At 45.1% G+C, this 12,880-nt stretch overlaps 1 protein-coding gene and 1 long non-coding RNA gene across 3 annotated transcripts in view; one reads left to right on the forward strand and one right to left on the reverse strand.

The window, feature by feature from the left end:
* The window catches only part of VPS53 (VPS53 subunit of GARP complex), a 134,680-nt gene that overhangs the window by 15,850 nt on the left and 105,950 nt on the right, over positions 1-12,880 (reverse strand). For both annotated transcript variants that reach the window (XM_060646884.3, XM_060646883.3), the window contains 2 exons: positions 5,312-5,460; positions 1,113-1,182 (listed from right to left, as the gene is read on the reverse strand). In XM_060646884.3, the coding sequence (XP_060502867.1) occupies positions 1,113-1,182; positions 5,312-5,460 (219 nt within the window). The remainder of the gene's footprint in view (positions 1-1,112; positions 1,183-5,311; positions 5,461-12,880) is intronic.
* Positions 3,653-10,597, forward strand: LOC132688110 (uncharacterized). Its single transcript, XR_013552056.2, has 4 exons — positions 3,653-4,111; positions 5,204-5,260; positions 7,695-7,809; positions 9,829-10,597. It is a non-coding gene; the product is annotated as an uncharacterized LOC132688110 (long non-coding RNA).

The raw sequence follows: 12,880 nt of genomic DNA on the forward strand, positions 1-12,880 counted from the left end.
TTCAAACCCACAAACCTTGAGATTGTGACCTGAGTTGAAGTCTGGTGCTCAACCGACTCAGCCACCCAGGCACCCCAAGATAAGCCTTTCTTTGCTTGCTACTCTTAAGTGGCTTCTGCCCAGCCACTGTGGGATCTAAAATAATCAGTCTCTCTGCTTCCTCTGCTTGGACCCTTTTCTCCTAGTCCTCTCAAGCCCCAGGTCTCAGAGAAGACTTCTCTGAGCATCCAGTCTGGAGCCATTACTCCCAGGATGCCTGCATGGCTCAGGCATGTTAAGCGTCTGACTCTTTGATTTTGGTTCATGATCTCAGGGTTCATGAGTTTGAACCCCACGTCAGGCTCTGTGCTAATGGTGTGGAGCCTGCTTGGGATTCTCTGTCTCCCTCTCTCTCTGCCTCTCCCCTGCTCTCTCTCTCTCAAAATAAATAAATAAATAAACGTTAAAAGAAAAAAAAAAGTCATTAGTCCCTCATGCCCCTAAGAGAATTCCTTCACAGAACATAGTTTTATACCCTTTAGCTTACTTAAGTTAAAATTATCTTCTACTTTATTTGTTAACTCATATATTAATCTGTCTCTTCTTACTGGAATGTGAGCACCATGAAGGAGAGATCTTTTCTGCCTTATTCACTGTGGTATACCTACACCTAGCACAATGCCTGGTACTTAGTAGGTGCTCAACAAAAATGTTTTATTTTTTTTTTTATTTTTTTTTTTTTTTAAATTTTTTTTTCAACGTTTTGTATTTATTTTTGGGACAGAGAGAGACAGAGCATGAACGGGGGAGGGGCAGAGAGAGAGGGAGACACAGAATCGGAAACAGGCTCCAGGCTCCGAGCCATCAGCCCAGAGCCTGACGCGGGGCTCGAACTCACGGACCGCGAGATCGTGACCTGGCTGAAGTCGGACGCTTAACCGACTGCGCCACCCAGGCGCCCCTCAACAAAAATGTTTTAAATGAGTGGATGCATTAAGCTGCCAGGTCTTCCTTTTGCCCCCAAACAGGGGAAATCAGCAATTTTATTTCTCCAGAATAAATCCCTACTAGAAAGATGTGTTTGATCTATGACAAAAGCCATAAGGAAAAGGCCCTATACCAATTCATCTCACCTGTTCTGCTCCCACCATGCTAATTGGCTTGCACTTGAAGAGGTGAGTGATGAACTTGGGAATGAAGGAGCTGTGGATTAAAAAAGAAAAAAAAAAGGGACAAATTAGGCTTCATTCTCTCTTTGGTAAAGGACTGTAGAAATTTGTTTTTGTTTTGTTTTTTTAAAGTATGCTCCATGGCCAGCATGGAGCCCAACTTGGGGCTTGAACTCACAACCCCAGGATCAAGACCTGCGCTGAGGTCAAGAGTCGGACGCTTAACCGACTAAGTCACCCAGGTGCCCCAGAAACTTTTTTTTTTTAAGGCCTCACTTCCTTCTATACAAAAACTGAGAAGTTGAAGTAGATGCTACTGTGGCCTCCCAGCATCCATTGTCTTCTTTTTCTTTCCAGCCAAAGCCCCCGTTTTACTCAGGTCTTGAGATGATGGGGAAAAGCTGATCGCTCCTAAACTGCAGAGGTGAGTTCTGATTAGCCTCAGCCAATCAGAGCATGGCATTCCCTTGTTGACTGCTGTTGGTCCTGAGATGGGGGACACACTCCAAGCTGGACAATCGGACTGGAGGAAAGGACTTCACTGCATGGCCCGGGCAAGAGTTTCTCTCCTTCTTCAGGGTATTCTTGTGTTTGAATAAAACATCTAGAGCTGCCATTTTACCACCATTCTAAGGATGAAGCCAGCCCCAAGGAAAGCAGGGGCATAAGGAACGTGGGTCCTTAATGACATTGCCGAACCACTGAAGCAACCATCTTTGGATGTGTCCTACCTCTGATCTCCTGGTTGCAAGAAATACAAAGTTCACCTTATGCTTAAGTGAGTTTAAGTCAGGCTTCTATTACTAGCAGCTGAAAATCACCCTAACAGACATGATAGTGACATGGTTATAGGGTGTTAAATGCAAAGATAGGAAGGAATTGCTAACGGAGTAACTGTCAGAACAAGGGAAAAAATACATGATCTCTGAAAAATTTACTGGGGACTGAAGGGCAACTGGTTTGGGGAAAGGGAGAAGTAATTTTTATAGATCATGAGGCCTTTTTTAGAATAAACTGCAGGGCCTGAGTAGGGAAAGCTGAGTTGTACTGGTGCGGAATAGAAGGTGTGGGAACTAGAAATGCCTATAATCAAGGGCAGATGCAGACTGGACTGACCAGCGGAACACAGGGCCCGCGAAGGAACGATAATAAAACAGGATGTGGAGGTCAAGAGAAAGGCTGGCTAGCACCCTCATCGCCTACTCTTCAAAAGCTGCTCTCAGGCCCATGACTCCACCCTCCTGGGTCTCTCTATGCCATCTCCTGTACCTTGGTGCCCACTCTAATGTCTAATACCCGACGAAGTACCGGCCGTCTCACTGGAACAGCACTGGCACCTCAATTCCAGCACAGCCAGGACTCAGCCCCACCCTGGAACCCAGGCTCAGTGGACCTGATCTCGTTACCCAGTCACCTGAGCCAGAAACCAGGAGTGACCCGAGCCGGCGCCCTCAGCCTTCCATCCCAATGTCCAATCAGTTCCCAGCCCTTCCCCGGCGCTCCCTCGCCCAGACTCCTGACACTACTGCTCTTCCTCTTCCCACCTGAGCTCTTTCAACTGTTTCCTAACCGGGCTCCCTGCCTTCGGTCTCATCTTTGGTAACCATCGGCTGTCAAAGGGATTTCTTTCAGATGCCATATGCTCAAGCCCCTTCCCTGATTCAAATTCTTGAAATGGCTGCAGACGACACCTTCCATGACTGTCCTGATTCTCTGTCCTAGCCTCTCATGCTAAGCTGTGGCCCCCTAGGCTTGATCCTGCAGGCTACTTACTGCCTCTGTGACTGCTTACACGGCTCCCTGTGCCCAGAATGCCCTTCCCTACGGCCTTGTGGGTCAGTACCCACACAGCTCTTGCACCCTGCTCCAGGACCTCTCTCCTTATGAAGCCTCTCCTCAGTCACCTCCGCCATCTTCTACACAGAGTTCACAGACCTCTAGCCTAGCAGAAACTTCCTCACGATGCTATTTGCTCACATGTTTATTTCCCTCCACTAGACTGTACGGCAAATGAAAACAGGGACCACGTCTATTAAGCCAAAGCACTTAATTCTATGTCTGGGACAGAGCAGGTGCTCAAATGACTGCATGTTAAATAAATAATAAGTAATAACAAATTAAAATGGTAGCAGCTACCACTTTTTGAATGTCAGCTTGGTACCAGCACGGAAGTTTACACAAGACCTCTCATTTTATCCTCTCAACCACTATTAAGAGATTTGTTTTACGATCCCCATTATTGAATGGAAGAGAATCAGCTTAGTGGATGAGGGAAGTTGCTTGTGATTGTGATGTCAAAACAGGAAAGACTGCTATTGCTTCAGAAACCAAATGGAGGCAAAAGGAAATACGTATGGCTTGCATCGATGCGATAAGAGAGGAAGTTAAAGGGAAAGAAACCTAAACTCTAGAGATCTGATCCAGGGGGAGGTCTGCTGACCAGGAGGGAGAACAGGGGCCATGCAGAAGGGATTCTTCAGTGCTCTACATCAGAGCCAGGCCAAACAAAAAACATGACATTGAATTCATGACTAATCACAATGGTACAGTTTATTACCTAAGTTACTTCTCTCCAGAGGGCTTCGGTTGTACGCTTGAATTGGCTCTGTGTGCTAGTCTACAAGGGTGGGGTGGGGAAAATTTAGGGACCAGAGACATGTCATAGTGGGGAGAGGTGCTGGCAATGTGATGGGTAACTGCCCAAGGCTGCTCCAGCCCCAAGGGGCAGTGGCGGCCATTGCTTTTGATGGGGAAGGATCTTCTCACAGCGCCATCTCTGAGGTTTCTAGTCTTTGGCTGGGATTTACAAGGATGAGAGGGTACCATGGATTAAATCAGAAGACCACTTTTCCTATCAGAGGATATGAGAGATGGGCATCGTCTTCCTAGCTCATCCAATAGAAGCTTAGCAATAAAATCAAAGGGCTCTGACAGAACGTGAGGCTGATACCGGGACTAGCTAAGTAAATGACTCCTTGTTCTCTTTAACATTAGTTCAGACCCCTGTGCAACCATACTGGAGATTTTGGGCCACAGTGAAATTGTACAGAGACTGTTTCTACCAAGGGTACAGGGAGTGTCACAGCATGATTTATCAGCAATGTTTTTAACACACACCGATGAGCACTCAGAGGGTGTAGGGAATGTCAACTCCCAGTTCGTCCACCATATTGCAAACGTTAATGCCTCCCCGGGGAGTCCACCCGATCCTTTCTTGACAAACTGGAAACGAAGCTCATGCCACAAGCTCTCCATAACCGTTGTTCCTTCGGGTTTATTTGTGAGGGAGAGAGAGAAGGCCTTAATTGAATACAAGCCGGGAGAGATCTGGAGAGGACAGAAACTTGGAGCCCTAAACCCCCCTTTGGGACTTGGATGAGGACAACTTAAATACAGTAGCTGGGAACAGGCTGACCTTCTCGAAGCTCTTCCTGGCGGCGTGTGCCAAGACGCGTGTTGGCTGGCTGGTCGGAGGAGGCACTGACCCTCTCCGTTGCCTCGTCTCGGGGGAAACAGTGCTACAGCCAGATGCTGACTGGCAAAGGCCCAAACCGTATCCCCACTTCCAAACGTCAAGCCAGAAATGGCCACACACAAGGACGTAGCAGAAAGACAAGCAGTGCAGTGTTCACTACATGTCCTTTGGCAGTGGGGCTCCCTGACTTGCTCTTCCCAATTTCTAGTACCTTCCCCGGACTCCAGGAGGTCCAGCAGCAGATCAATTCTGGCAGCCCCAGCAATAAGTACTATGGGGAAGGAGGAAGAGAAGGCTTCAAAGAAGTAGAACTGATGGTCCCTACCCTAAAAATAGTTTAGAATCTAGTTGGAGACAAAATATGTAACTGAAATCAGTGAAAAATAATTTTAATTATCCGAACCTGTGGGGAGGCAGGGGCACTGTTACGTCCACCTAATTCAAAACAGTTTCCCCAGCTCATCTGAATTTGTCTTCATGTGGTTGGTGACTGTCCTGCTGTTACTGTTGTCTATGACTTTGAGTAGTGGACTTCGTTTTATTATCCTTCTTTGGAGCACGAAAAAATGTTTGTTTACAGGCACCAGAATGAATTCCAGCTGGATGGCGGGACACCTGGGTGGTGAGCATGCTGGCGGTAAGTGTGGCACTCAGAATAACCCAGTGATGGGAATGTTCCAGGACTTACTTTGCAAATTTAATGCAGAACTGAGTGAAGTATTTCCGGGTGGAGGCCAGGTTGTCGCGGATGATAGGGACATTCTGCTTAATGTGAAGGATGACAGAGGTGACGTAAGGGCTCTGGTCACCAACGTGCTCCACATTCTGCCACTGCATCTGCAAACAGAGATAAGGGAGGACAAGTCTTTAGATCCTTCGCGGGAGGACAGTCTTCCGCATCGCTGGGGAAGGGCAGGTGGAGTGACAGTGAGGCAAGAGCTTGCGACCACAGCTGCCATTTTATTTTGGGCAGTTTGTCTTACTTCGTCTGTAGTGGCTGATGGTGAATAAAAGCAAGCAGACCCACCTCATCCTTATCCGTGAGATGTGACTCAGGTACCCTTTTCTACACTGTCCCCCTCATGCTTCAAATAGCCTTCCCTGCCCCTCTAAGTGGCCAACTTGTAATGGAACCCTCGCCAGGCAGGTGAACCGGACTGCACCGCTGTCCGCTGTCGCACCGGGAAAGGACTGTGGGAGAACAGGGGAGGCACATCCATTTCTGAGCAGGTTGGTAGCTTGGGAGATCGGAGGGGTGGTTGGGCTAAGTGAAATGAAACGTGGACGAGAGTTACTTAGGCCTTTCTCTCAAGTCAACGGTAAGGAGGTGAGGATTTTGAAAAAAGGGAGCTAGAAATGCCGGGACGTGTGAGACGTGCTTCAAAATAATCTAGGATTAGGAGGAGCAGATGAAACATCGGTGAAGCTGGGTGATGGGTCCATGAGGTTTGTGGTACTGTTTTCTCTACTTTTGTACATAACTGAACTCTTCCATAGCAAAACATTCAAACCTTACTCCTAAAACCTTCGAGATTATGTTGGGGTTTCAGTCCAGGGAAAGGAAAGATGTCTGGCAAGTACGAGGGGGCAGATGAGAGGGTAGGACAGCGGCATGTGGAACAGGGCAGGAAGGAAGCACCCGGGGTAGTGTGAATGGCAGGCGGGGGGCACACCAGCATCACTGAGAGGACCTGAGTGGTCCCTGGGCAGGCCATGGACACAAATGAGGTACCTGACTGGCTCAAGCTGTAACCACCTGAGGAGAATCAGGAGACATGCTCCGGAAAGACAGGGCAAGAAGAGCGCCGTGGAGCCTCTCCCCGCTTGGATGCGTACAGGAGAAGAGAGGCAGTGTGGGCTCCCAGCCTGCCCCGAAGCTGGCAGCAAATGGGCACTTTAATCCTGAAAAGAGCAGGAATGTGCTGGAGGAGTTCTGCTGAGTCAGCCTCTCAGAATGGAGCTGGGCTATTAAAAAGATCCTAAGCCAAACACAAACCATATAATATGTTCATAGAAGGAGGGCGGTAGTTCTGAGGCCTTGATGTCTCTGGCAAGAGAACTAGTGTTTTTATAGAGCTCTTGGGGAAAGGAAAAATTCAATACTGAGGGAACTTGTTTAAAAGAATCATATTGTACATGGATGGCTCCCCAGCTCCTGGGAAGCTATAATGACTCCATGTTTTGTTCTAATGTTTCTTCAAATCAGCAGATATTTAATAAAAAAAGTTTTTTTTAACGTTTATTCATTTTGGAGAGACAGAGCGTGAGTGGTGGAGGGGGGAGGGAGAGAGAGAGAGAAAGAGAGAGAGGGAGGGAGACACAGAATCCAAAGCAGGCTCCAGGCTCTGAGCTGCCAGCACAGAGCCCGATGCGGGGCTCGAACTCACGGACCGTGAGATCATGACCTGAGCCGAAGTCGGATGCTTAACCGACTGAGCCACCCAGGTGCCCCCAAATCAGCAGATATTTATATTTTAAAAGCTTTACGTATGTGTAAGCATATAAAAAAGCAGGAAGGAACTTCTGTCTTCATTTTACACATAAGAAAACCAAGGCCCAGCGACATTAAGTCTTATGCAAGGTTTCACAACAAAGTGCCAGATAGAAAAAAGTCTCTAATTTTTTACTGGGGAAAATTAGAAACAAACCATGGAGGAACAGTAGAAGGTTCTAATATGAACCGACTTTATATTCTAATGCTTTGGCTATGTGTCATGTCTTCCTCCATTATCTTTTTATCTTATTCAAAAGGCTTCTTTTCCCATGTGATTTTAGAGATTTGACCCATCTGAACAAAAAGCATCTCAGGAGATCTTAAATGAGCTCATGGGGTGAGGCCAAAATTGACAGATGCTGTTAATGTCTGCACCTCACCTTCTTTTCCCCAGCTGGCAGCACCACGTGGAGCCCAAGGCCCTGTGTAAACACAGCAACCCAGGAAGAGGGCTCGATGCCCCTTCCTCTACCGGCCACCAAGCTCTTGCACTGTAATGACTACTGTTGTCCAGGTTGGCAACATTTTACATTTCAGCATCTCACAAAGTTGATAAGTAATTATCTATACATCACAGTTCTCCATTAACAGAAGACAACCATAAAGGGAGGTGGTGAAGTGCCCTGTCATTGATTACAAAGCAGCTCTGAAGCAAGACAAAGCGTGGGACGCTGGACTTCAAGTTCTCACTGGTGAGCTAAACCCTCTTACTGGCCATGTCAGTACACATCCACATTTGGAATATATGTGAAAAGATCAGGTTTGGTTTAATAGTCAGTTATGACTCCACTCGTCAAGTTAAAAGTATTAGCAAAAGTCAAGTAGATTTGGGATTTTAAATTTAAGTCAGCTTAATGACATAAGAAAACTATGTATGTATGTATGTATGTATGTATGTATTTATTTATGAGAGAGAGAGAGAGAGAGAGAGAGAGAGAGAATCCCAAGCAGGCTCTGCACTGATTGAGTGGCTTGATCTCATGAACTGCAAGATCATGACCTGAGCTGATATCAAGAGTCAGTTGCTTAACTGACTGAGCCATCCAGGTGCCCCATGTCAGAAAACAATTTAAAGTACTGGAGAACAATGAAAGTTGACACTGGCTTTACTATTAAAAAAAATCTGCAAAGTGTAATTAGCAGTGATTCTGTCCAGTCACTGCCTTAGATGGTTGATGCTTGCCCATCCCAGACAACTTAGGGTTTAAGTTGTAACTGGAATGGCCCAAGACGCTGACATTAGGACCCACCGTATGCAGGTTGCTTTGCCTGGCACTTTGTATACATTATCTCATTTACTATTCACACATGAGCTCATCTGGTGATGAGGAAAGTCAAAAGCTCAACGAGGTTAGGTAACTTGCCCAAAGTCACACAGCTGGTAAATAACACAGTGGAGACAACCCAAGTCTGTCTAAAGCCAAGCACTACGACACCAGGCTGTTTCCAAGATGATTGTTTAAAAAAAAAAAAAAAAAAAAGTAACAAAAGCAATTCCTGGGCCTTAATGTAAGCCAAGCCCCGTTTCTCAGGGAGAAGCTAATGAAATATACAGTGATCAAGCAAAGTTCTCTGTCAAAAAAGGAAACAAAAATTAGCCTGCACTGGAAGAACAAACATCATGAAAAGCCATCAGTAGAAATAAGATTCCGACTTTTCCAGGTAAACTTTGCATTTGACATTTAAAATTTACCCCTTCAGGGGTGCCTGACTGCTTCAGTTGGAGGAGCATGTGACTCCTGATCCAATGGTTGTGAGTTCGAGCCCCGTGTTGGGTGTAGAGGTTACTTAAAAATAAAATATTAAAAGAAACAATTTACCCCTCCCTACTTAAAGTTTTCCTCTTGTGCTTTTAGTGTAGGTGGGGTTGCATAATACTGCTACTATATAAACAAGAAGAAAAACAGTTTGCAAAAGAAGCTGTAACTAAGATACAGGATTGACAGAAGCAGCACCCAAGGAAATGATCACACTTAGCTACAGAAGAGGCTACAGGGGCAGGGGCACAACCACGGTTTCTGCCACCTGAGGAAGGAGTGTGTGACTGATGCTAATGCTTCACAGGAAGGCTGGGGAGAATAACTGCTTCCTAGAGAAGGCCCACTGTAGCAGAGAATTCTGACCAATCCACCAGTCAGAGAGCAAAGCTCCATAAGTAGCTTACTTTGGAACTTTTCTCTATTGCTATATGAAGCTTGGAAAGAGGCCTCCTGAGAAACTAATTTTCCTCAAGTTCAAATTCCCACCTATTCATTTTGATCATGGAACTAGATCCATGGCTAGAACTAGATGGTGTAGGCTGCTGGGCCACTGGCCCCAAGCACCAGCCTTTGCCCAGGTACACACACATACTCTAAAGCTTGTCTGGGCTACTTTTACTCCTACAACAAGCACCTGCGACACTTACAGGTACCTTGTGTGTGCATAACACTGGACCAGCATTGTGTGGGGAATAAAAAGGGAGAAGGAAATTTTTTGAGCACCTACTATGTACCGGGCATCATGTGATTGACATTTTCACATGAACTTCCTGCTTACAATAATACAGTAGGGGAGGTATTAATACTCCTGCTTTATAGATAAGACAGGCTTGAGGACAGGGATTTGCCTAATGAAACATAACTGAGAAGTTAACAGAGCTGAGATCTAGAAATTGGTTTGTCTGACTCTGAAATCCATGTTCTTTCCATTTTACCATGTTGCTTTTAAAGTGTTACCACCCTAAACGAACTTGAAATTAGCGGAAGGAATTGGCGCAAGCAAAATCTCTGTATGAGGCGCACGAACGCAGGTGATGTGGCAGAGGTGATGGCGGTACAGAGGAAGAGGACACATGCGCCTTGACTCCGACGGGAAAACCAACAAGACCCAGAACAGAAAGTGGAGTAACGAAGGCTTTTGGAAGATAAATATATATTTTTCCTACTTACTGCTAGGCCAATGGGAAGGTGAATTTGTACAACCTTTTCTTAAATACAATTTGAAAGTATCTACCCAAAGTCTTAGCATTTTACATAGCTTTTGATCTCTGCAATTCCCTTTAAGGCAATTAATCTGAGGCTAATAATTACAAATGTTTAGAAGACACACACATGCACACACACGCGCATTTATGAGGTTGTCCGTCGCCAGACTGTTTTCAAACGTGAATAATTGGAAAGAATGATCAAAATTGAGTTGATGACATACATTTTAAGGGCAGGACTCCACTGGAATACTTAAAGTGAGGAAATGTGGAGTCTGCCAGTCCTGTGCAAGCCGCTAAGTGTGTGACCTGGGTAAGTTACCTAACCTACCTAACCTCTCCGAACCTCGGTTTTCTTGGCTATACAAATTGGGGTGATAATATCTGTAATCCATACAGTTGTTGAAAGATAACACGTTAAGTGCTCTTAACATAGTGCCTGTCAGGTATTAATTCCATGGTAAATGTTAACTGTTGCTACGGCTTTAACAATAAATACTCTGTCCTATGGAATACTATGCAATCACTAAAAATACAGTAGCTCTGGATTAAACAACACAGAAAACTATTAAAACCTGCTAAATGAGAAAAAAAGTTATGAAGCTGTATATAAAGTATAAACTTCTATTTAAACACTATATGCATAAAGAGAAAGACTGACATAAATCTATTGGCTAGAATATGAGTGACTTGGGGGCGCCTGGGTGGCTCAGTCGGTTCAGCGTCCGACATCAGCTCAGGTCATGATCTCGTGGTTCGTGGGTTCGAGCCCCGCATCAGGCTCTGTGCTGACAGCTCAGAGCCTGGAGCCTGCTTCGGATTCTGTGTCTCCCTCTCTCTCTGCCCCTCCCCTGCTCATGCTCTGTCTCTGTCTCAAAAATAAATATAAACATTAAAAAAAAATTTTAAAAAGAATACGAGTGACTTAAATTTTCTTCTTTTTAAAAATCTGTATTTTTTATACAATTGTTTACAATAAAGGTGATTTGCTTTGGTCATAATGAAAAAAGAAATCTTTCTTTTTTTAAATTTTTTTAAACGTTTATTTATTTTTGAGACAGGGAGAGACAGAGCATGAACGGGGGAGGGTCAGAGAGAGAGGGAGACACAGAATCTGAAACAGGCTCCAGGCTCCGAGCTGTCAGCACAGACCCTGACGCGGGGCTCGAACTCACGGACCGCGAGATCATGACCTGAGCCGAAGTCGGATGCTTAACCGACTGAACCACCCAGGCGCCCCAAGAAATCTTTTATAAAAAAGAAAGATGTGCTTCAATTGTTAAGTGGAAGGTGAACTTCAGGATTTCTTATGATGGAGTTCTGCGGGCCTCCTGTAATAGATCTACATTTCAATGACAGAGGAAAATGAGAACAGATTTGAGGACTGTTCTAGCTATTTCAAAATGTCTTTGGGGGATAGTAATGCAGCCTCCTAGATTAGCACACGTTCAGTCTTAAAACCTAATAGAAATTACATGCCAGACTGTAAGGAAATTTAATTTGTTCAGTTTCTTCTTTCCGTTTTTTTCTAAAACTACTATTAATGGGCAAAAACTAAGTGTGCTTGGTTTTGGACCGAGAGTTAGATTCTTTCAACCAAGTGATGTGAGTAGCCCCAGGAAAAAGGACACCTTGAGGAGGGTACCATGGGACCAATGGTCTCTTTTTAAGGAAGCCATAGAATTTTTAAAGATCCTACTTGTAAAGCCTAATTACAATGGCTAATTGCTAAAGATTTATAGAATTCACATTCAAACAATGTATTTCTCCTAAAGCACTTCAAACAATTACCTTTTCAAAAACTGGGGAGACTTGGTTTTATTTCTGGCTTCACCGTTACAAGGCTACGTGGCTTTGGGCGTATTATGAAAAGGAAAACACACACACCAGAAAGACAATTCCTTCCTTTTCAGTGAGAAATATGCGAACCAGAGAACGCCTGGGTTGGCTGCTCAGCCCATTTTCGTCCCCAGGAGGAAAGTCACAGTGTCAGATCGAGAAAAGCTCAAGACAGACATCCAACAGGGTGCCTGTGAATGCCTGAAGACTCGCGGTCAGGTAGGCATGACGATTTTCGTGAGCCCAGCAGTCCCGGACACACACTGACTTAGGGCCCTTCTAGTTTCAGGCAAGTTACTGAAGCTAATTTGGCTTCAGTTTCCACGTTTGCTCATTCTGTATGTATGGTGTAGTATAATCCAGCTGAGAGACAGACCTGAATTTGAATCCTGGCTCTCCTACATGCTAGCTAAGAGATCTGGGACAAGGGACTTAACTTCTTTGAGTTTCAGTTCCCTTATCTGTGAAAGAGAGGTACCTTATACATTTATTGTCAGAATTAAATGAGATACCGCATTTGGGTGCTGATTCCCGGTAAAGTGCTCCATGTAAATAACCACTTACTATTATCTCATAGAGCTCATCTAAGAAAATAATGCAACACAGGAGGGAAAAATGGTCTGAAATTTTGATATAACTTATCCACATTACTGTAATCTCAAAATTATCGTTTCAGAGAGACCACTAAACTCTTACCATATTTTACTTCCTTCACACAGGCCTGGCCTGTTTTAGGCTCTTCCTGTGTATTTTCTACCAAACTTTGCCACTCTGTGTTTTCTTCTCCTTTTCTAGCAGCAGGGCTCTTGCCCACGCTTAGGGGGCGAACAGCTAGATGTGGGCATTTCCTATTTCCGACCTCCCTTCAACCAGCTCCAGGATGCTACTTGTTGGAAGTTAGGAGCCCTGCTATTGAGTACTATCAAGGAGCATCATACCTTCAACAGCACTTGCATGCG

The sequence above is a fragment of the Panthera onca genome, chromosome E1 (assembly GCF_046562875.1).
Source record: "Panthera onca isolate mPanOnc1 chromosome E1, mPanOnc1 haplotype 2, whole genome shotgun sequence".
Taxonomy (NCBI): Eukaryota; Metazoa; Chordata; class Mammalia; order Carnivora; family Felidae; genus Panthera; species Panthera onca.